Source organism: Triturus cristatus, chromosome 2_1, assembly GCF_964204655.1.
Source record: "Triturus cristatus chromosome 2_1, aTriCri1.1, whole genome shotgun sequence".
In the NCBI taxonomy this organism is placed as follows: Eukaryota; Metazoa; Chordata; class Amphibia; order Caudata; family Salamandridae; genus Triturus; species Triturus cristatus.
The window spans coordinates 1,015,706,239-1,015,729,747 of record NC_140581.1 but is presented as its reverse complement, the minus strand read 5'-3'; the positions used below and the strand labels follow the sequence as shown (position 1 = coordinate 1,015,729,747).

The 23,509-nt window shown below is 40.1% G+C and overlaps 1 protein-coding gene across 1 annotated transcript; it reads right to left on the bottom strand.

Moving 5' to 3' along the window:
* Positions 1-356: 356 nt before the first annotated feature.
* TMEM215 (transmembrane protein 215) lies at positions 357-2,188 on the bottom strand. The gene has a single exon (XM_085634942.1). It carries the CDS (start codon positions 1,758-1,760, stop codon positions 1,083-1,085), a length of 678 nt encoding a protein of 225 aa, XP_085491068.1. The 5' UTR covers positions 1,761-2,188; the 3' UTR covers positions 357-1,082.
* Between the last annotated feature and the right edge of the window lie 21,321 nt (positions 2,189-23,509).

Here is a 23,509-nt window from a genome sequence, read left to right as displayed (position 1 = left end):
GCCACTTTTCGACCAAAAAAGGCCACAAAAGCGGCGATAATTTTTTATCGACAGCTTGTAAATATGCCCCTAAGTACGCCATAGGAATGCAGTAGGGCTAGAAACACACGCCATACCTACTAGGGGTGTTCCGGCTTGGTCTACCTAAAGGTGAAAAAGGTCAATTTTGGGAATGTGCTTTAAAAACCGGTTGGGTCTCTTAGTATATCAGACTCCTAGACATGCTGATTAAAAGGAAAAGAGTTTCAGGCACGAGAGGTACAATATGAACAATAACCATATATCAGATTCATTTTTTTTTTCCAATCAGCATAAGTAGACGTCATGCAGTGTAAACAGTTCCCTTGTACAATATCGGCATCTTCGTCCAGATTTATTTTTACATAAATCACTGAAAATTGTCTCTGTTTTCATCCACAGTCAGAAAGCGCCACCAAGCAGCATCTAGGAATTGTATAAATCCACACAAACAGAAATATATTTCAAATGCAGCACAGATTTCATAACATAAAAAAACATGAATGTGTGCTCTCTGCCCTGAGAGCAAGCATGTCCTTTCTGCACCCTTCTGACCTACCTGTTTTCTTCAAATAGAAAAATAAATGCAAAACGGCACTTTCAATGGAATCACCTGGCATGTTCAGTACTTGCAAAAACAAAGTCCTGAAAAGGCTTTGTGGGCAAAAGAAAACCCAGCTTTCTGATATTCCTGCATAATGTAAGTCAGCACGCATCACAATGACTCAAAAGTTATATCCTGCCGCAAAGTGGCTTTATGCACTTTCAGGAGGTGAGCGCTATAAAAAGTAAACAACTTCATGAATACATTCAGTCTATCCTTCTCGATGCAAGAATGCGCCATGGTTTGTGTAGTGTCGACACACACACACTTCTTCATGTGGGTGTGTGAGAGACATGCATGCCAACTCGTGTTGATATATCTCCATTGACATCCGCCTACAAAAATATAGCCCACTCCAACGCAAGTCAATGGCCAAATAAAGGTTTTCTTCTTCCTGCCATAATAAATACCTCATGAGCACTCCCATGTGATGGCCAGCAGTCATAGAGTACACATGTGTTCACACAATTGTCTCGCGGTCCCAGGTGACCTCCTGAGGGTTGATGTAGCAGGAATACTTGTCCTCAGGTACACTCTCCCCAGGAGTCTCAGGGGACTCTGCGATGGGGTGGGCTCTGAACACCATCTTGTCGTCGGCAGCGGTGTAGAGGATTCGGCTGGAGGTGGAGTTGATCTTCTGGAAGACGCAGTAGGCCGTGGCGGCATCGCCTTCTGCTGGTGGTGGGGTGCCCGGGCAGTAGCACTCTTCCAGGTACTGCAGCACTTCATCCTCCTGCTCTGGAGCACTTGCCTGACCCTTCGGGCTGGTGCCAACTCTCTTAGGCAGGAAGGGCTCCTCTGGGCCACTTTTCTTGGCCAGTTCATCTGAGCTGCCCTTGCCAGACTCCAGGTCAGAGCAGGGCGTCTTCAGCAGCTCAACAACCTCTTTGTCCATTTTAAGTTTCTTGAGGCATGCGCATGTGTTATCGGGCCACTTGGTACAGCCATCGGTCCTCTTCGCCAAGATGATGGCAGCCACTCCTGGTAAACAGATGGCCGGCCCGATGGCCAGGAGGGGGATGTCCCCTAGGAACTCGCCCTTTATACCAGAGACGGTGAACATAAAGCCGAACACCAGGAACACACTGACCACAGCCACCACCAGCCCCGTCCTGGGGTTGATGTCATCCGGCCTCATAGCTTCCCCAGCACCCAACACCAATCAACGGTTATGGACAGACCATCAGGAAATCGGATTTTTGTATTTCCTTCTTTTGGAGAACACCTTCCCGGTAATTTGTCCATTTGAAGAAAATTCCAAGCAAAGTTCCATAAGGAGAAAGCTAGCAGAGATTCCCAAAACATATCCCAGTCTCAGCAACGACCTTTCCGAAGATGTGAAGCATTGTCAAGGCAGGGAGGCACCCAGAAAAGTCGCCCAGAAGTGTTTATCGGCTGTGTCAAGCCAGTTAGCTGCCAATCCTCCAATCAGGGAGCTATCCTCTTGAGGGGGGCTTCTTCCGGAGTGGCCTGGTCCAGCGTCCTGCCGGAGATCAAAAAGAGACATTAAAAGTACAGAAATGCACTCTGCAAACTGGGATAGGTAGCGTTCCCATGCACACGCCGTGCCAGCCAGAGAGAGTGTGTACGAGAGAGAGAGAGAGCGAGAAAGGCAGCAGCGAGCAGGGGGGTGGAGAAATAGGGCGCGAGGGAGGGCTGCAAGTCCTAGAAAGACGGGAGGAATGCAAGCTTCTCTTGTTTCAGAAAGATAACAAAAAAAACAAAATGCATAACCGCTGCTGAAAGCCGAGAGGCACGGACTATTTACCTCTCGGTGAGGAAAACGTATTCAAAATGCCATGCGGGGAACAACAAGAAATTAATTAAGCGTAGATTAGGCAACTGCAAACCCTAATCATCTCTCAGCGTTCTGTGCTGGCAGCTAGCATCTTCCCTCTTCCCCAGAGATGGCATTTCGTCTGCGGCACTGCACATGAATTGCCTTCATTTTTTACAGTGATGCACACTGCCTTTGTGTAAGAAAAGAAACACAGCTGTGCTGTATTGTTTTTTCAAAATATGATTTGCATCGAGTGGACACGTGATCCTGTGGCTAAACTCTCGCCCATGGGACCTAGTAACCGACTTTTAACCCGAGCTTCCCCACTGAACCAAACTGGGATTTTGGGCACATCATTTCATCACCCAAAACGTCACTCACCTTACTGTCAACATTGTGAGCAAGTGGAAACAGCCTAAACTCCAGTTTTGCACTGTGTAGAAACAACTGAACATTTGCAGATGTGCAAATGCACCCATTGCCCCCCTCGTGCATTTGCTAAATTAATGCTCCCAAAAATGATGCCATGCGCATGTTTTCTGCGCACACCTGACTTCTCAAACACAAAGCGAGATTCCCACCCAATTCCTATAATTGCTCAGTAGCTGGAAGCAGCTGAAAAAATGCTGGGGCACAAAGACAAGCTTGATCTAACATGGTTGCTTTACACTGGCATCTAATAAAGCTGCATAAAAACAGATTGCCCCTTGGTGTATTAGCATTTATCCAAGAGCTCTCCATGAAAGCAGATCACAACAAATTTAGGAATGGGACAATCTATCTAGTCTCGTGCACCATACCAGTGCAACCAGACTCTCATCCAGGGCTTGCTTTAGCGCTGTTGGCGCCCGGTGCGAAATTCATCTTTGGCCCCCCACTTCCTCCTTGGATTCCCTCACTACCATCACCTCTCCATAGCGCTTCTCTCACTTTCATTTCTTTTTTTTTTAAAGCACGAGTAAAGGCTGGTTTTACTAATAAGAATGCATATCTGCCCAAACAAACCTTTTTCAGCAACATTAGGAATAGAAAATGAAAGACTGAGGGAAAAACATAACTTCCATCTCTTTGATGACAGTTCATAACAGTCACTGTTCTACATTCGGGTTGTATCTTAAGAAGTGCGGTAATAAAAAAAAGTCTTTGACAAAAGCAGCAACCCACTCAGCTATCCACATAAAACACAGTTTTGTAATCTGCATGGTACACATTCTTTGCAGCAAGCACATCAACCCTCTGTGCCGCTTTAGGGTGAGTCAAAACTGCCACTAGACAAAACTATAATCTCTGGCTCTCTAGTAGGAACATTAATCACAAGAGCTATCATGACATTTTTATTGCTGCCTGAAAACTGGACATACAAGGAATTTTGCTGTAGGTCTTTTTAAATCGTAGGTTATTGCAAAATATAGTGACCATCTGAGGTCAGCTCCCTCCTTCCCAGGTCAGCGCACCAGTCACACTGCCCTAAAGCCTGCCCTATTTGCATCTATACCCAACTACACTGCAGTGGACTTTCATAGCATGTTTTGCGACTTTGCCAGATAAAAAGCCACCTGGCAATACCGACATGCCTGCTTCAATGACTAGAAAGGCAAGGCACCGGGATCCTCAAAATCACTATGAAATAGCCTGACTGATGAGATACCCACATCTTCCCTTGCTCTGGAACTTGTACTCAAAGATGCAAGGCAGGGGCGTAACGCAGCCTTCAACAGCCCCTGCAACGCGAGGGGGCAGCACCCCAGCGCTTTATGAGGCCCCAATTCAGTGTAAGGCCAATGACTATCTGTACGATATGCAAGACTCAGGAGCCCCTTATCGCACTGACTAAGACCCTGTGAGAGGTCGAAACACGTCTTGCTTGTGCCCAATAAATCAGCTTTATTTACATCCTCAAGTGGAGTGGCTCGTCTTCTTTACCGCAAGTTTGGTGAGAGTTTTTGCACACACACACATATATATATATATATATATCAAGCTCCCAGTGCCCCTAGGGCAGGAACGCACTCGAATCATTGACGTTTAACAATTTATTGGTAAAGATGCAGTTCCATGAACAGAACGCTTTCACAGCAGAACTCCGATTCTTCGGTCGAAATGGCCTGATGCGTTTCAAAGAGACATTCTTCTTTCTCAAAGGCTCGACTCATTGTGCTATTGGAGACACACCCTTCTTTTAAACAGATACCACGCCTCTGGATGGGTGTTGAATTATGGTCCTTGTAGTGTGCATCAATTCAAACCCTGTATGGGAGCACTCCGTTATGTGCTGCTGCGTCAATTATAGTCCTCAGATGGACCTCCGTCCATGGGTGCATCATTAATCCAGTTTTTCAATGCCACACGAACTGGTATGGTCAATCCTTCACCATGTGGCGCCCTCGTCCGGGCTGGTGCATTCATTTGCGGCAAGGGCGGAAACGTTAAATACCAAGCTCCCAGTGCCCCTAGGGCAGGAACGCACTCGAATCATTGACGTTTAACAATTTATTGGTAAAGATGCAGCCCCATGAACAGAACGCTTTCACAGCATAACCCCTATTCCTCGTTCGAAATTGCCTGAACCATTTCGAAGAGACATTCTTCTGTCTCAAAGGCTCGACTCATTGTGCTATTGGAAACAAATCGTTCTATTTATATGTAGATGTGTGTGTGTATATATATATATACATAATGACATTATAACTGGATGGAGATATCAGTTGAAACATGCCCTTATAAATGCACAGAGCAATGAAATTCACCAGTTATAGTTATTTCAAGTAACTATAACTTGTTCCCTAAGGTAAGTATTACTCATGCTCCCGCCATGCACAATTATCACATCAATAATTTCATTGCAACTGCTCTATTTTCCTTGATACCATCCACACTGGAAGCTTGTCCCAATGTCAAGAGACTATTACAGGTTGCCAACCTGGTCGAATTACAGCATAGTTATGCACCATCACCTTAATATATGTTTGTTTGCATTGCTTTGCATAGTTTTGCCTGTAATGATTGTAAAAAGTGATGTTGTTTTTAATGATTAATTTTTTCTTAACATTTACCATGGAAACGACTCTATTCTCCTCAATACCAACCACACTGGAAGCTTGTCCCCATGTCAAGAAACTTTTGCAGGTTACCAACCTGGCCAAGAAACAACATAGTTATGCACTGTCACTTTAATACATATACATTTGTATTGCTTTGTGTAGTTATACTTGCAATGATTGCAAAAAGTTCTTTTTTGCTTTTATTGCTTGATTTCTTCTTTTAATAAGTGTGTTAGATCTTAAATGACAAATTGATGGTATGTGTAATGGTTTTTATTTACTACGCATTGTAAAATAAATTTTAATTTAAATTTCATTGCAATTGTTGCAGTGATATCAATATTGTCATAGAAGATGTCATGAGTGATGTAATATGAGGGTTAATTAGCAGTGCATGGTGAGGGTGCGAGTTATAGTTAGGTTAGGGCAAAATTCTATTTACTTGAGATAACTAAAACTGGTGAATTTCAGTGGTTTTGCACATTTAAACATGCAAGTTTTAACTGACATCTTCACCTACCTATTACGTCCACTTGAACTTTGTATTTTTCAGTGAATATATAAAAGCATTTTTTGTTTTCCTAGTGACTTTGGCACTATTTGACGCATACTTAACTGGGAAGTATTAGGGACATCCGTCAAGAGGGGGGCAAAAAAAAGAGGGGGGTCCCAAAACACATTTTCACCAATAATTTTTCTATAGTGATTTTAGACACAGCTACAGACCAAACAGCTGAACAGATTTACACCAAGTTTGGCAGCAAGGCAGATCATGGTCCAAAAGGATTGCTTTGTGTGATTTGGTATAAATCTGTTCAGTAGTTTTTGAGCAGTTAATGCGAAATTGTTTTGTATATATCACGCCATGGATGATCCACGGGGCCAGAAGATCTCATTGTGAGATCTGATTTGCTGCCCCCACATCAACAAGGATGTGACGGCAGCCATATTCGGGCTCAGAACTCAGTTCAGAGTCCTAGAAATATATATAGGTGAAAATGTACCACTGAAATTCACCAGTTATAGTTATCCCAAGGAATTTCTAATTCATGCCCTAAAGTAACTATAACTTGTGCCCCCGCTACGCACAGTGTTGACATAAATGATGCCATTCCAGGTATTATTAGGGATGCTATCAATCCAGTCATTGATCATGGCATGAGTGATGTAAAATGCAAGGGTAGAACCAGTGCATGGCGAGTGTGTGAATTACAGTTACTTAAGGGCATAGGTTATAGTTACTTGAGATAATTGCAAAGCCTAACTTATCTCATTTGACTCTTATTTCTCCCCCTATCTGGCGGTGCTCCATCTTGGGGTTGACATGGATCTCTAAACCCTACAGACTACCAAGATAACCCATGGACCTTGACAACCTCTAAATCTGTAGGTGGTGTCGGCTGTTGTGTGGTCAATGGAAGGAGGAAAGCCAGCAAATTTTCTTTTCCTAACCAAACTTGCTGTTTGCCTGCCACTCAATACTTCATTGTCACTTGATGCTGTTACTAAAACATCTTAACCATGTCCTTGCACACTCTTGCTCCATATGACTAAGAAGAAAATAATAACTAAGTGATTTCCATCAGCTGCAGATCATGTAATCACAAGCTGATGCTCTCAGCTCAAGGCCCAAAATTCTTCCTCTGAATTTTGTCTATTTAATACATATTTTTTAATAAAATTTAATAATTATGAAGACCAGAGCACTAAATCCAACTCACATGAACATCCATCAAGTATCACGAGTAATGGGATGAGTGGATCTTCTGGCCATATAACAATGCCTAAGCAAGGAGAGTTGAAAGTCAAGTGAAAAACAACTACGCCATGCTTTGCATTAGAGCGCCCACCGTCATGTCTACCAACAGCCACAGGCATTTTGCTTTCTAGTGCCACAAATGAGGTAGACATTCTGCAAAATAATTCAGTACCTCTGACAGCGCAAATAAATCTGCCAATGAGATCCAGACTCAGATAATGAATTCATCTACAGACGATTCACTTTCACAACATAACTTAAATTCCTCTACTGTTATTAACATCCACACAAATATAGGCAATTCATTTGATGATCTCCACTTATCTAATGAACTGGACACAGCAACCCAAACTCACTCTCAACATGTATTATAGTCACATACATTGGCTCAGTCAATTCCTCAACTGGAAGAACAACAACTGACACTACTACATAATGTTGTTTGTACATACCTTCTGATGCTGCACAATACAGAAACGGCTATTCCATGTGACCTGGACTCTGATAAAAATGTCACACCAATCTATCTAGTCCTTGCAGCAATGAATGCCATATGCAGGCAATACTCTAATAAACATATTGGATACGTTGATTGATCAATCAATATCTATGGATAACCAGACCAAAGTTTAAAAGGAATTTCAACAAACAGGAAGTCTTTAAAGGACAATCACAGGGGATGTTTTATACAAGGCAACCTGCCAAACACAATAAATTCAAAACTATAATAAAACCTCTGAATCCATGACATTGTTGACTTACTACAATTGCTACCATCTAAACTTAAGGGACTAAATAATGGTCTTAGCACTTTATTAGTAAGAGTGAAAGGTTCCCTTGTTGAACTTAGCATACCATAATCACTGGGGAACCATCCAACTGACTCGTAAGTGCCACAATGAAACCAATCTAAACAATTTCTGCTGTGGAGAATATCTCTACTACACATAACTATTGTTTATTGACAATTTCCAGGAATAGTCCATCAATCACAACAATTTTACAAAAGGTAAGCAATAAAACTTATGTTCAGAATATGAAGTGGGAATTAAATGCACAGAATCCAAGTGCAATACCTGCAAGAAGGTTGCATTCATTTCAACCATATATTAGCAAAAGATGTTTAAAGAATTGAGCAGATTGAATGAAAATCTGTTAAATCAAGCAGAAGAAGCTGATCAGCCTTTGTGTAACAGGGAGCAGAAGAACTACTCAATTTCCAATATTAAAACCCGATCCCAAAAATATTTGAAAGGAATCCCCAGATTAAAAAAACAACCGCTTCTCTGGATATGGTAAGCACTGAACCGTCTTCAGAGTCTGACTCACAAGAAATTTTGACCGCGGGTACCAAATCCCAATCATCTAAACATATCTGAAGTACCCGGCCAGTTTAGACCTTTTGGTGTCAACCTCATCTAGTTTACTACCATCTCAAGACAATCCAACAAATGATGGCTTAACATCAGTGCAACAAAAAAGACTAGGACTATCAAACAAGTAAATTGTAACATACCTCCTCACAGATTTATGAGTATAAACACATCCAGACATGATGTGCAAGAGCTTCCAGGTCATGACCAAAATATTCTTATGAAATTATCAGACAGCGTATTAGATATTGTGTCTAAAACACTCATAGCCAGACCTATCAATGAAGGACATTAGTGAATTTACAAGAAAACATTCCACTCAACAACTTTGGCATAGGAAAAGGTATTACCTTAGTGTTAGAAATTGGGTTGTGCATTGACTGGGATGTGAGCCCTGGTCAAGCAGCAACCACAATCTGTGTCAGGGTAAGGCACGAGCAAACCCAAAATGAACCTTTGCTCAACCCCCTGGTAGCTTGGCACAGAGCAGTCAGGCTTAACTTAGAAGCAATGTGAAAAGTATTTGTGCAACTCTTCAAACAGTAAAGCAGTGCAAACACCACACAAAAAGATACCAATCCACGTTAGAAAAATAGAGTCAAGTTCAATAAATACAACAAGACCAAAATGACAAAATTCCAATCAGTAGAACCGGAGTTATGAATTTTTAAATACTAAACAGAAAAATAGTGACTAAAAGCAGAAAGCACCGACCACAACTATCTGGTTGCGATGGACCGGGTTCGAGTCAAAGGTTTAGGATTACCGCAATGGAGCGCAGGTCAGAAACAATCCCAGATTAGTCCCGCTGAAGGTTTACCTTCTCAAGTTTTGTGCCAAGAGTCCTATTCATTTTGGAGAGGGCTACAGGGAGCAAGGAGGGTGTTGTGGGCTGTGGTCGGCATGGCTTGAAGAGCAGGCTAGGTGTTACAGATGGGCGAGCTCGAGCTTGGTGGTGGTGGTCCTCCGAGGGCGATCGATGCTTGCTGTGCAAAGAGATGAGCTGGTGGCAGCTTGTGCTGCACTTTGGTGAGAGTGGAGCGGTTCAAATGCAAATGGGCCATTTGCAGTTGCAAAGAGGCTAAAGGCATGATTAGGAGCCCGTTGTCCAGGACCTGAGGGGCACCACTTGGGGGCCAAGAACTCGCTGCAGCTGGATCCAGGAATATTGAGAGCCTTTTATGTCCCTGAGGCTATAATCAGGTAAAGTGCTACTTAAGTGGGTGGCACAATCAGTGCTGCACGACCACTCGTAGCATTTAAATTACAGGCCCTGGGCATGTGTAGTGTCACTTTACTAGGGACTAATAAGAACATGAAATATGCCAATGTCACCATGTTTTACAGAAAGAGCATTGGCGCTTTAACACTGTAAAGTGTACAGAATCCTAAAGCAACAAAAACTAATTCAGCAAAAAGTGGAAGGTAAAGGCAAAAGGTTTGAGGGTATCCCTGCAGAGAGTGCCAGGTCCAACACTTAAGCTTCACAATTAATATAGGACTTGGACAATCTGGGTGACAGTAGGACTCAGGGCCTTATTTCGAGTTTGGCTTATGGATTACTTAATCACAAACAAGGAGATTGATATCCCGGCCGCCATATTACACGTGCCATTGGTTATAACAGAATTGCAATGAGGTATTGGATGGGATGGTATGTCCATCTCAATTGAGATGAAGTAACCCTGTCCACCAAATTCTAAATCAGGCCCTAAATCTCTGATACCAAGGTGCTCCTGCAACTCATGTGATCAACTAAACCCAATTACAGCCTTAATATGACACCAGGTAATGCAGAATATGTTGGGTCAACAACTCCTCTACAAATCGATTTTTTCCCAATTTATGTTTGTAAGACATTGGGTTACTAGTTGTTGATGATGTGAGTCCTGTACATGTAATAGGCCTACAATTGTCACCTTACTGGGAACCAAGTAGAAATTGACTGTCTCAAGGTAAAGAAGAAGGGCATTTCAGGGCCTACTCAGAGGAGGTGGTATGGACTAGTAATCTCCATCCGCTGGCAAGTAATATCTGCACTCCATGAATGTTTGTCCAGTCAGTGCTTTCACTTTGAAAAAGGAAAAGTACATTTATGGAACACATTACTAAATACTAAGCATTTATTTACAATTATATACATCAGGCAGATGAAAATACCTTTGGTGACATTCTAAAATCACAGTTCAACCCCAGTGGTCATAATCCCCAAAATCACAATAACACCCACCTCAACCAAATAGAACATCAAAATATAGAGAGGTTTAATTTTAAAGAAAACAGGGCCATTGGATTTGTAAAGAGATCACCACATGAATATATAAGGCAAGCCTATTGACTTTGCCAAGGGATCACAATATTAAAATATGAGGGGTCACAACATTAAAACATAAGTTAAGCCTATGGACTTTGTCAAGAGATCACCACATTATAAGGACATTAACCGCAAATTAAAAGTCACCATCACATTAATGGAAGCAGTAGCTATGTTTAAATGCAATCATAAGTGTTTATAAAAGCATTGCAATAATTAATCAAAAATCACTGTTAATAAAATACTTTGAATAAAGCACTACAAAGCAAATAATGTGTCTGCGTCTTTCTTGTGCACACTTAGACTGCTTAATATGCATTCATAGGACCAACCTCTTGAAGAGCAAAAGCTTTTATTCTGGAGTACTTCGAAAATGATGAAAAAGTCTCCTGGGGCCATGAATTCAATGACCCAGGACAATTATGATGCTTTTTTTGACTGCTTCCTAGAGGAGCTGCTGCACCCAAAACAACCCCTAAAACACATGCAAAGTACATTGGTGGCGCCTCCGCCCATCCTGGCCCACCACAAGGCAGAAAGAATATTCAAACAAGGCCTTTTTGTTTTATTTAGTTTTTGTTTTTTAAATGGGAGCCAGGTGCCACCAGCTCACAGGTCCCAAGAAGCTTACATACTTGTTGCTGCCTGCGATGAAGGCAGGAGCAGACTGGTGTAGCTGCGCCTATTTGGTCCTTTATTCTGGGCCCCGGGTCGGGATCTCAGGACCCGCTGTTGCAGGCACTGTTGCAGAGTCGGTCCAGGGGATATGGTCCCTGGGCCAAGAATGAGTCTGGGGAGGGGCACCATGCATGCACCTCCCTGGGCATAAAATATTAAATTAATATTAATATTAATATTAATATAATATTAATATACCTGGGGACTGCTCATCCCAGGTTTAATTTCTGGAATCACGGCAGAGCTCCATGTGCTCCATTTCATTCTGAAGGTCAATGGTCAAAACCTTTAAAGTGCCATAACTCAGAGCCCGTTAGGCTGATTATAGTGATGTTTGGCTTGTTGTGCTCCTGCTGGCGCTCTCTAGTCACCTGGAGCATTTCCAACAGGCTTCCCAGCTTCTAAAAGGAACACCTTGCAGGGAGCTTATTTCAATGGCTCCTTGCACCAGCCTTCTCCTCTGCTATTCCCTCCACAGATCCCATGACCTCCTAGCCATCATTCAGGGCCTATGGTGGGCAGAGGATTCCAAGTCAGCCCCCAAATGGACCCCAGAGGGCATAAGGGGGGCAAAGCTATTGGCCCTGGAGAGACCCATCTAGTCTTGTCAGCTGCAGGCAGATTTCTTTGTCCATCAGGGGCATCAGGTGGCTTGTACTTCTAGCTGTCCATGATTCTGATGTTGTTACCATCCAGGGTTTTGCTCTCTGCCTATCCTTGTGCAAGAGTATAGAAGTGTGAATGGAAAGGTGTAGATGCCAGGTACCCATGCTCATTTTTAGGATGCCACATTATCCCTCCAACCCATCCCAACCCTCCTGCAAGGCATCATATGACAAACTCAAATTAAGGAATCCTTCTTCCCCTGGTCCTGAGCTCCTACCTGTGCCCACATAGAGCTGTGGCTATGATGATGGGCAAAAACCCTCCATTGTGGTCACTCTATACCACTTCTTTGGCAGCTTCCCTCACTGGGTTTGGAGCCATGTAGGCTAGAGGCACAAAGGAAGAGGGCAGGCCTGGTGTCAGATACATCTGATAGATATAGGGGAATCTTCTTTGGAGTTTAACTTGGCCTGGAGCTCAGCCCCTAGGTCATCATGGCAAGGGAAGAACAGCACCTGCCCGGAGACGCGCGAGCGCGCGAATCAAGATGGCCGCCACCCGGTGAGCTCCTCCGCGTTTTCGCCCGTTTTTTTAAATAAAACGCCGAATGTCTGTCAAAATTTTGTTTTAAAGGAGGTCGCTGCTCAAATTACAGGCTTACCAGCATTGTGAAGCGGTTTCAGCTCGTTTTCATCGTGGGAAGTCGTGTTTCTGGCTCCCTGGTTCCTGCTCCGAGCTCTGCATTGAGGGACTGCCTGGTTAGTCTGTCAGGGGGGCGGAGCATACTTCAGGAAAGGGCCTGGCTTGGGCCTAGCCACACCCCTAGTCCAGTTTAGCTGCTGCACCAGTATTTTGGAGGATTGCTTTGCTTCTTTTCGCTTTTTTTACTCATAATCTATTCATTTTTAATCAAATTTTATTATCTTTTCTCAAAAATGGATAATAAAAATAAAAGAAAACAGCAGATTTCACCGCCCCCAATAAAATCAAAGGTGGTGGAGTCATCTGAACCCTCGCTTTCTTTAATTTTGGAGGAAATTCAGGCTCTTCGTGCTAATACAGAAACTATTGCGACTGAAATAAAAAATGTACGAAAGGAAATGGCGAGTATGTCGATGAAAATCTCAGACAACTCAATTAAAATACAAGACAATAAAGTTAAAGTCGATGCTTTTACTCCACTTGTGGCGAAAATATCACCCCTGTGCTCACAACTTCTGGACATGGAAAATCGCAATAGACAATACAATCTTCGCATATTTAATTTACCAGAAGAGGTTGAGGGATCTAACTGTCGACTATACTTAGAGAACTTACTTCCTGGTCTTTTAAATGTCAAATTTCCAGAAAAATTTGAAATCGATAAGGCTCATAGAATTCCTTCACGTCGCAATCCTCAACATAGCAAGCCTAGACAAATGATATTTAAAGTTCTCCGTCACCATCATTTGGTTCTGATCAGAAAAGCAGCTAGAGAAATTCCTTCATTGTTGGTCAATGGTCACAAAATCTTTATTCATCAAGATTTTGCCAAGGAAACTGTTGCAACACGTAAGGGATTTACTGATCTTCGCCCACGATTGAGAAGCCTTGGATACCAATATGGCCTTTTTGACCCTTCAACTATGCGCATTTGGAAAGATAATTTTTCAAAATCCTTTCAGCGTCCTGAAGATCTACGACAATTTCTGGATCAACAAGTACAGCAATCTATGGACACTCAGGGTCCTATCACTTGATTCTTTCATGTATGATCTTCTTTGACAGATTTATATAACTCATAATATTCTGGGCTCCAGCGGTTTCTGGCCATGCTTGTAGAGCGTGTGTGCGTCCCAATCTTCATATTTATGTGTTTTGTTTGTCTTTTTTGCTATGTTTTATTTCTTCCATTCCCTTTTGTGTGTTTTGGAGCTACTTTCTTCTTAACATTTGTGTCTTTTTCTGACCTTCTTCTTTCTAACCCTTCTCTCTTTTTATTTTGTCATGGCTAATATTAAAGTAGTGTCACTGAATGTTAAAGGTTTACGCCATCCTGTGAAACGTACATTTTGGATTATTTAGGTAGTTGCAAAGCTGATTTTTGTTTTTTGCAAGAAACTCATATAGATGATAAAATTTTAAACTATATGAAGAAAAAATGGGTTGATAATATTGTTTCTTCTCCTGCTAATGGCAAGAAAAATGGTGTAGCTATATTATGTGCGAAAAAAGCACATTGCCAAGTTTTGAGCAAAATTACAGATACGGATGGGAGATATTTAATTGTTAAGGTTAAAGTTCATGATTCTATCTTATTTTTATTAAATGTTTATGGCCCTACTGCAGATGACCCTGTTTTTTGGGCTACTCTTTCAACGGAGGTGGTTAAAATTGGTAATGTACCTTTAATTGTTGCAGGTGATTTTAATGTCATATCTGATCCTTTATTAGATAGAATATCTCGTACTAAATTCCACCCCCCTAAGTTTTATTTTGCTTTTAAATTATTTCTTCAAACCACTAAGTTAGTTGATATTTGGCGGTTACACTTCCCTACAGAAAAATGTTTTACTTTTTTTTCTAACCCACATTTTTCTCATTCTAGGATAGATTATATATTAGTTTCGAAACAGCTGATCAACTGTGTTAGTAACCCCAAGATTGGCAACATTGATGTCTCTGACCATGCTATGGTTTCTTGTATTCTAAATTTAAATCCAACCTTTACTAACCAGCCTAGATGGAGAATGAATTCTGGTATAGCTCTCAATGAACTTAATAAACCAAAGCTCCTCTCTGCCATTCATAATTTTTTTCAATTTAACCCTGAAGGTACTACTTCATTGGTTAATAGATGGGATGCTGTTAAAGCTTATATTAGAGGGGTAACTATTTCTATTATGGCTCACGAAAATAAGACCTTTAATGCAAATATTAAAAAGCTAGAAAAGCAAATAGCGGAATATGAACGACTTTTTATTTCGTCTAATGACCCTCAATATAGAAGTAAGTTGCAAAAGCTTCGATATGAATTTAATACAATTCTTAGTAATAGAGCTGGTGTTCAGATTTCTAAGGCCAAAGCTAAATTTAGTTTTAATGCAAACAGATCTGGAAGATTGTTAGCGAATTACTTACGTATCAAAAAGGATAAAACTCAAATTACTTCTATTCATGGATCCAATGGTAAAATTGCTTTATCTCATAAAGATATTGTGAATGAATTTTTGGATTTTTACTCTAAGTTATATGATAAACCTGATTTTCATAATGAATCTTTAGTTGATTCTTTTTTATCCTCATGTGGTTTACCTAAAATTTCTCCATCAGATAAAATGGGGCTTGACTCTCCAATTACTAAGGAGGAAATTTTGACCGCTATAAAATCTCTTAAAAAGAATAAATCTCCGGGTCCTGATGGTATCCCAGCGGAGTTTTATAAAGAGTTTCAATCCCTTCTTTTACCCTTATTATTTCAACTTTTCACAACGTTTGGCTCTACGGGAATTGCTTCAGGATCCTTTACTGAAGCTTTAATTATCGTTCTTCCCAAACCTGATAAAGACCCCACCCTTGTATCTAATTATCGCCCTATCTCTTTAATTAATCAAGACTGTAAATTATATGCCAAAATATTAGCCAGACGATTATCCCCTGTACTAGACTCTATTATACATTCGGATCAATCTGGTTTTTTGAAGAATAGACACTCTGCAAATAATACAAGAACTTTATTACATGTCATTGAACAAGGTCTTACGTTAACTACTCCTTCAGGAATTATGGCTTTGGATGCTGAAAAAGCCTTTGATAAATTGCATTGGCAATTTTTATTCCATGCTTTATCATCTTTTAACTTTGGAGATAATTTTATTCGTATGATTTCAGCTCTATATTGTGCTCCTACTGCTCGTCTATTTATTAATGGCCAAATTTCAAATCAATTTTCCCTTTTTAGAGGTACTAGACAAGGATGTCCCCTTTCCCCGCTACTGTTTTTAATTGGCATTGAACCTTTTCTTACATCTATAAGAAAATGTGATAACATTAAAGGAATTATTATTAATGAGATTATTATTAAAACTTTAGCGTATGCTGATGATGTACTTTTATGTATTAGTGACCCCTTATCCTCATTTCCTTCTTTATTAGAGATTATAACAAAATATTCTATGGTGTCTGGCTATAAATTAAACACTAATAAAACTTAATTTTTCCCTTTAAACATTTATTGTACTCCTGATATGATACCTATGAATGAAATTGTTTGGCAAAAGACTAAATTAAAATATCTTGGTATTTTATTTTCCTCATCTATAAAATCTACAATGACTTTAAACTGTAATTTTGTCTTAGATTATATTAAAGATAAAACGTCTAAATGGGCATTGCTGCATCTTTCATGGTGGGGTAGACTGGAATCTATTAAAATGAATATTGCTCCAAAAATATTTTATACTCTTTCCATGATTCCCTCTCAGTTCCCATTAAAATTTTATAAAGATATTGATAAACTTCTCTCCAAATTTCTTTAGAATAACAAATCACCTCGCATTAGTTATAAAAAATTAAAAATGTCTAAATGTAATGCTGGATTTGGTATCCCAGATTTTTTTCTGTATCATAAAGCTTTTATTTTAAAACAAAGTGCCATATGGTTTAGTCATTTCCCTTTACATAATCCACCCTCTTGGCTCCTAATTGAAAAATCTATGGTGAAGCCGTTCCCATTACCAACGCTGTTAACTATGTCTAACACCTCCTCAGTTTTTCATAAATCTATCGATCTCAAATCCACTAAATTGGTTTTTAATGATTTAGATTCTATTTTTCTATACCCCATGTATAACACTGTTGAATTATCATTATGGTATAGCAATAGCATTAAACTAAATAGGAACATTAGATTTTGGTCTTCGTGGATCAAAGCGGGTATTTTTTATCTTAAAGACATTTATTCCAACAATACCTTTATACCGTTTGAGGATCTACAAACAAGGTTTGGTTTAACCCAATCTGATCGTATTAAATATGAATATTTAATTAATTCAATTTTAGATTCCTTTCCACAAGCTATTCCGACTAGTGTTACAGCTGATCTATCCGTGTATATCCAAACTATATCGCTGAAAGCTAATGGTGTTTCCATTTTATATAAAAAATTATCTAATACGTTAGGAAGTAACATAACGATGATTGCAACCTTCTGGAATAATGAACTTTCACTTACATTGTCTAATGATTCATGGGAAATTATATGGATTAGAAGTATTTCTGGTTGGTTACCTGTCTCACTTTATCAAACCAATTCCTATATTTTATTTAATTCTTTATGGACTCCAATACGTTTATTCCAGGCTAAACTCCTTCAATCTGACACTTGTTGGCATTGTAAATTGCATCCTGGTTCGTTACGACATATGCTTTTTGATTGCCCTTTAATTGCAAAATTCTGGACAGAAGTTTGGGATTTTATTAAGAAATTGTTGCATATACATGAAGACTTATCATATAAAATGTTAATTTGCAAATCAGTTACATTATCACAATCTCTAAGTTCTTTTGAATGTAGGCTTTTTGATTTTTTGATTTCTGCTGCGTTAAAATCTATTACCTTTTGTTGGAAAGATGTTTCTAAGTTATCAGTTCATGCCTGGTGGTCTTGGGTTATCTTTACAAGAAGAGGTGCTCAATTATCTTTGTCTGGGGTTAATCATAATCCTATTTCCTATCACTCTTTTTGGAGTCCTGTTGATCTCTATTTTGCATCTTAGGGGTATGTTTATGTATTGTAATGCTTTTCACGATTTTTATACTAATTAATATGTCATAGTAGCTCTATTTATTGCTTACTCAATAATTTGTTATTAGATGTTTCCCTTCCCCCCCTCCTTTTAAGTTTATAAGAATATGACCAATTTCTTTTCTATTGGAATGAATTTGATAATTTTTCTATGTCTATGTTGTTGATGTTCATTATAAAATTTCAATAAAATATTTTGAACACAGAACAGCACCTGCCCACACCTAAGCACATTGTCCTCTGTCTTGGAGCAATACACATCTCACCACAGGGGAGCAATCCAGCTACCAGCTGACAGTTGGAGGCTGACAAGCATCCGGCACAAAACTGGTAACTTTCTAAATGCACCAGTTGCTTAGTAGACAAAATTCGATTTTAACATTACATTGCATTTTCAATAGCTTTTAAAATGAGTCTTTGAAATATTTTTCTAGCTGTAAACAATCTGAATTAAGTATTTCATAAATAAAATAATGTAGCTCAATGATTCCCTATGGAAGCAGCTAGCCTTGCTAGAGCGACCATTGTTTTTGAGGATATTTAACTATAAGGACATGTTCAACATTAATTTCTACATGCCCTACCTTTACATATTATGCATCCTGCCTTTTGTATCAATTTGGCCTACTTAGGGATGATTTATTTGATATTTAGAAGGAAGGTTTATGCTTCTCAAAAGGGATTTTTTTGGTAGGTCAAATTTGCAGTTTTAACTATTACAGGCATGTGACCTCTGTACAGCTGCCAGGCAGTGCACAACGTAGTTTCTTAGACACAGCCTGCACACGTGCACACACACGTGTGCACACTTGTTCACGTGTGACCAGTTCAGTGCCCCTTACTCCAGTTGACCTGTAGCTGCCTTATGTTAAAAGGCAGACACTGGTGGTAAACACGCACAGCTCAATTTCCATGCAATTACATTGAGTGAAACTCAGGTAGTGAGACTCATTGACAATGAAGGTAAAAAAACTGGGCGATCAGTGAGCAAAAAACATAGTGTACTAAAAAGGGGGAACCCAATTGCAACAATGACTCAGAAAGGCCATTTGATATCCTAAATCGAAACAACTTACTTTGGATTGTACATCGTTTTAACAACCTGAAACACAGGGGTTCAGTAGACCTATTAAGCATTTATTCTTTGACAGACAATAGGTTTCCGAAGGAGAGTACTTCTACCACTTAGGCATCAGAAAACTATTACTGCAAAATTTTAAACAAAACCACAATCTTATAAGATTGAAAAATGTTTCTGAAAGCAGTAGACAGCAGGAAATATCTGCATTTATTTAAAATAAAATGCTTTAAAAAGACCAACAAAAGCCTAAGAATTAAATCAACGTTGATCTGTATGCTGGCATTAAGGTACTGATAACAGAATCTCTAATAAAGTTATTAACTTCATTAATCCATTTCCAAATAATCGTCAAACTGCAAAGCTAGTAAAACTACTAACAGCAACAGAAAGAGAGTCACAGCTGACTCCTTCCTCCTGATGAAGGCAAAGATCAACTAGTAAACAAAATATTCTAACTTCATATTTGCCAATTGGATATCACAGGTCTGGATCAAAAGATGAAGGAGAACAATGGTGAACTCTCAGTACTTACCACATCATCTGTTTGCAAGAAACATGGAAAACTCTATCATCTATGGAAGGATGCAAATCAATCAATCAGAACCCTGAGTCTAAAATGCTCCTGGGCTGAACAAACGCAAGACTAGGGAAGCAAGCTATTGAATCAAAAGGAAACTTCTGAGATAGACAACAAAGCCATCCAATCATGAGTAAGGACTGACCCAAAGCCCACTCTTTGTCAGGGCCGGACTTGAAACACAAACCAGCCCTGGTAATTCTGCTGGACCGGTCCAGGGGGTGGGGGAGGGAGGTGCTAGTCAGAAGCACTGCTCCCGCTTTAGTAGTGCTGTCGCTTTTGGTACAGCGACCCGATATTGCAGCACTGCTGCAAAACCAGCCCCCAGTAATAAACCTGGCCCCCACTGCTCGAAAACAACCGGCCCTTTACCTTACAGACCACAGGGAAAACGCCCGGTGCCTGCTACGGCCAGTCCGGCCCTTCTCTTTGTCTATTGGAAACCACAAGTCTGGCAAACAGACAGGTACAGCTGTGTGTAGCTGAGACCAAAATAGGGGAGCAGGCATTATATTAGAGAACATATGGAATAATTTCTTGAACAGTAATTCTAGTGAATTCCACTTTTTTTTTTTACAATGCCCGCTGCTGTTTGCTGTGGACTAGCAACCCCTATTTTATTCCTCATTTTCCAATAGAATTCTTTCCTTTTTTAAAAGTCAGTTGCTAATGGTGTTCTACAGAAAAGATCATCAGTTGTATAAGTCATGCATTATCTCTAGATTTCTTTTTATCACTAATGCATACCTTAGTCCACTTATGTGATGTAGGAATACAATGTACAACATACAATTTATCATTTTTATATAAGATTGAAGAGTATTATCTCTACATTTCCCTCACGGGTAATAGCCCACTTTACAAATACTCATAACATGTGTAACTTGTGTTTCATTTTTTGGAAAATATAAATAAATAGTTTAAAGTTTAGAGGCTAAATGAGACAAATGATGGGGCACATTTACTAGAAAGTTTTGGAGTGTAGAGCTGTGCCAAATCTGGCAGCAGAGTGCTCTGACATTTTCAAAACGCAGGGATGCACCGTGTTTACTACAATACGACACACCCTTGTGTTTTCACTAGTACTGGTGCTATAATTAGCTGCCTCGCGCCAATGCAAGCACCCTTGCACCACAGTGCAAGGGTGCCTGCGTTGCAGAGAATGATTGTTTATGATTGTTTATGAGAATGATTGTTTATGTGCAGGAAGGTAATTATTTAACGATTAATATGTGCAGGAAGGGACACCTTCTTGAACATAAACAATCATTAATGGCTTTTTGCTCTTTCTATGTCTGCTGCAGAATGCAGAACACTTAGAAAACGCAGAAACAAGGAGAAATAAAAGCATTTCTCGTGCACCATTCTAACGCCTGCTCTTACATGGCGTTAGTTTTTGGCACTGCCACAGATTTACACCTCCTTGTAAATCTGGAACAGTGTCAAAAAGCAATGGATGTTGCGGTGGAATGCCCACAGCAACACCCATTGCACGCCCCTTTGCAGCAGAGGACTGTGGAGGAAAGGGGCATATTTACAAAGTGGCATTAAGCCACGCTTAGTGTTATCGCCACTGTGGAAATATTGAAAATGGTGCTATGCCCCCGGAGCACCAAAAAAAGTGACACTCCAATGGCAATAGGGCTTGTAAATACACCCAGTAGTTCGGAAAGGAGGTCTGCATTTTGAGTTACAAGTCATCAGTGGAGCTTACCAAGTCGCAGAATCCATGAAAAAAGTCTCCTTTGACAATCTATTTGAATATTGAACGTTATTTACTTTTTTCTTCTGACATGGACACAGTAGTTACTGCAAAATGGTGCTTGGAGCTAATGTCACAGACATGAGCGAGGCATTTAGGTGCTGGCCACACCAGCGACGGCTGGCACAGCTAAGAGTGGTGAGTCGGTGGCGTGGCAGGGTGGGAGGGGGGAAGTCGACAGAATAGGTATAATTAAAAAAAAATAATAATAAATGTCGTTTGTCGGCTTCCCCCCGCCGCGCCCTGCCCCACCTCACCGGGCTTACCTGTGCCGGCCGCCAATGGGCCACACCATGAATGTCAGCGTTTAGATATCCTCCGTTCTTAACCATTTATAAACATGGGGGTAAAAAAACAAATGATATGTGGCCAACTCATGCTCGAATCTTCATGCTCTAGGTGCAGTATTATATTAAAGAAAAACTCGCATGGCAGCAAAATACAAGGTGAATTGGTTATGAAAATAGCAGTGCACTCACTCGCCCTTCAATCTTCAGTTCTTGGTAACATGTAATTGTATTTGTCGAGGATTATTAACCTGCTGTAACCTCTACCACAGCAGCAAGTAGGAGGTCCAGTACAGTCGCGATTTCCAATAGCGCGGCGATCTAAAATGAAGAAAACAAAACAGAAAAAAATAAAATCCGGTTAAGTGTTAGCACAACTTCCTGAGCGTGGGCAGGCGAGGGAATAGGTAATTGACTGCTGAAGGTCCCGTGCTTTCTGACATTGCAGAGAATGACTGGGGGCCATTCACTGCTTTCCCCTTAATAAAAAACACCTACCACTTTACACTAAATAATACCGTGAGCTGAAATCGCAAAAGGGGGGGGGGGGGGACTCGGGTATCTGTACACTGCAGCAGGACACAACACACGGTATCTGATGCGATTTTATCTATTGTAATCACAAGCATCTCTTTTAAACTGAAAGGAATATTTCAGTTTAGAACTCACAGCGAAACATTGTACTACAGTGTTTCTTAACCTTTCCTTTTCTGTGGACCCCCACTTAATCATTACTGGAATCTGGGGACCCCCACTGAATCATTATTGGAACCCAGAGATCCCCACTGATTCATTATTGTAATCCAGGGAGCCTACAAATTCGATGATTTGAATCGAAAAGCATTACTAAAAAAAAGCATTCATAACTAAAAATACAGAAATCATCAAACACATTATTTGATTGACAAACAAATATAAAAAAAAATCAAAATTTTAATTTTATTGGAAAGGTTGTCGAAGCTTTTCTGAATTGAATTGAGGCCACCCATGGTCAATACTATATTCTGTTTGATGCACTTTAAAGCTCCGACGAATCGTCCGTGAGGTTCCCAACTTACTTTTCATTCTCCAGTTTCAAATTTCTTTCCTTCATATTTACAGAAAATTTTAAAATTTTCAATTTTACATTTTGTCTTCATTTATAAAGACTTTAATAATATTTTAATATTTTTTATTTACTAAGCAGTTGCAGATCAATTCAGTAGGCGTTGCGGACTGCCGACGTCCCCGGTTCACAGGTTAGGAACACTGTTTTAGCATGCTTAAATTGCGCACTTTTAACATAATGTGTATTGGGAATATGACTGTAGGCCTCTTGGCGCTATATAATGGTTATTGTTACCCATCTCAATGTAAATGAGCAAATAAAATGCACTGCATGGAATGTTTTAAAAAAAGGTGAATGTATTGTGTGTAAAGAGCGTGGGATATCACATGAAATCATTACCATAATACAAACAGGTTACTCAGTGACAGAATGCTGACAGCTACTGTTGAGATGCTTATGTGCATCTAAATAGTGACCTTCCAAGCGCTGTTCGCTTTACGTGTTTCCTGAGAAACAAACACCCTGGCAATATCTTAATCAAGCTGAGATGAAATGTTTTCCTTGGATGAAAGTTTTTTTTTAACCCCTATTCACCTTCTGCCTCAGGCAGATAGATGTTCAGGTGTGCTGTGTTATAGGACTAGCCCTTCCCATGTATGTCCCACTTCTGATAAATGCAGGGACACAAACAATAATTCGATATACTAAAAAGCATACGTTACATTCACCATGTGATGTCAGAATATTCCAAAATGAGGACTGGAATAAGTAATTGCATCTCTTGAAAGCCTTGCAT

Excerpts from the sequence above, each read along its gene's own strand:
- TMEM215 (XM_085634942.1), bottom strand. The coding sequence starts at position 1,760 with ATGAGGCCGGATGACATCAACCCCAGGACGGGGCTGGTGGTGGCTGTG.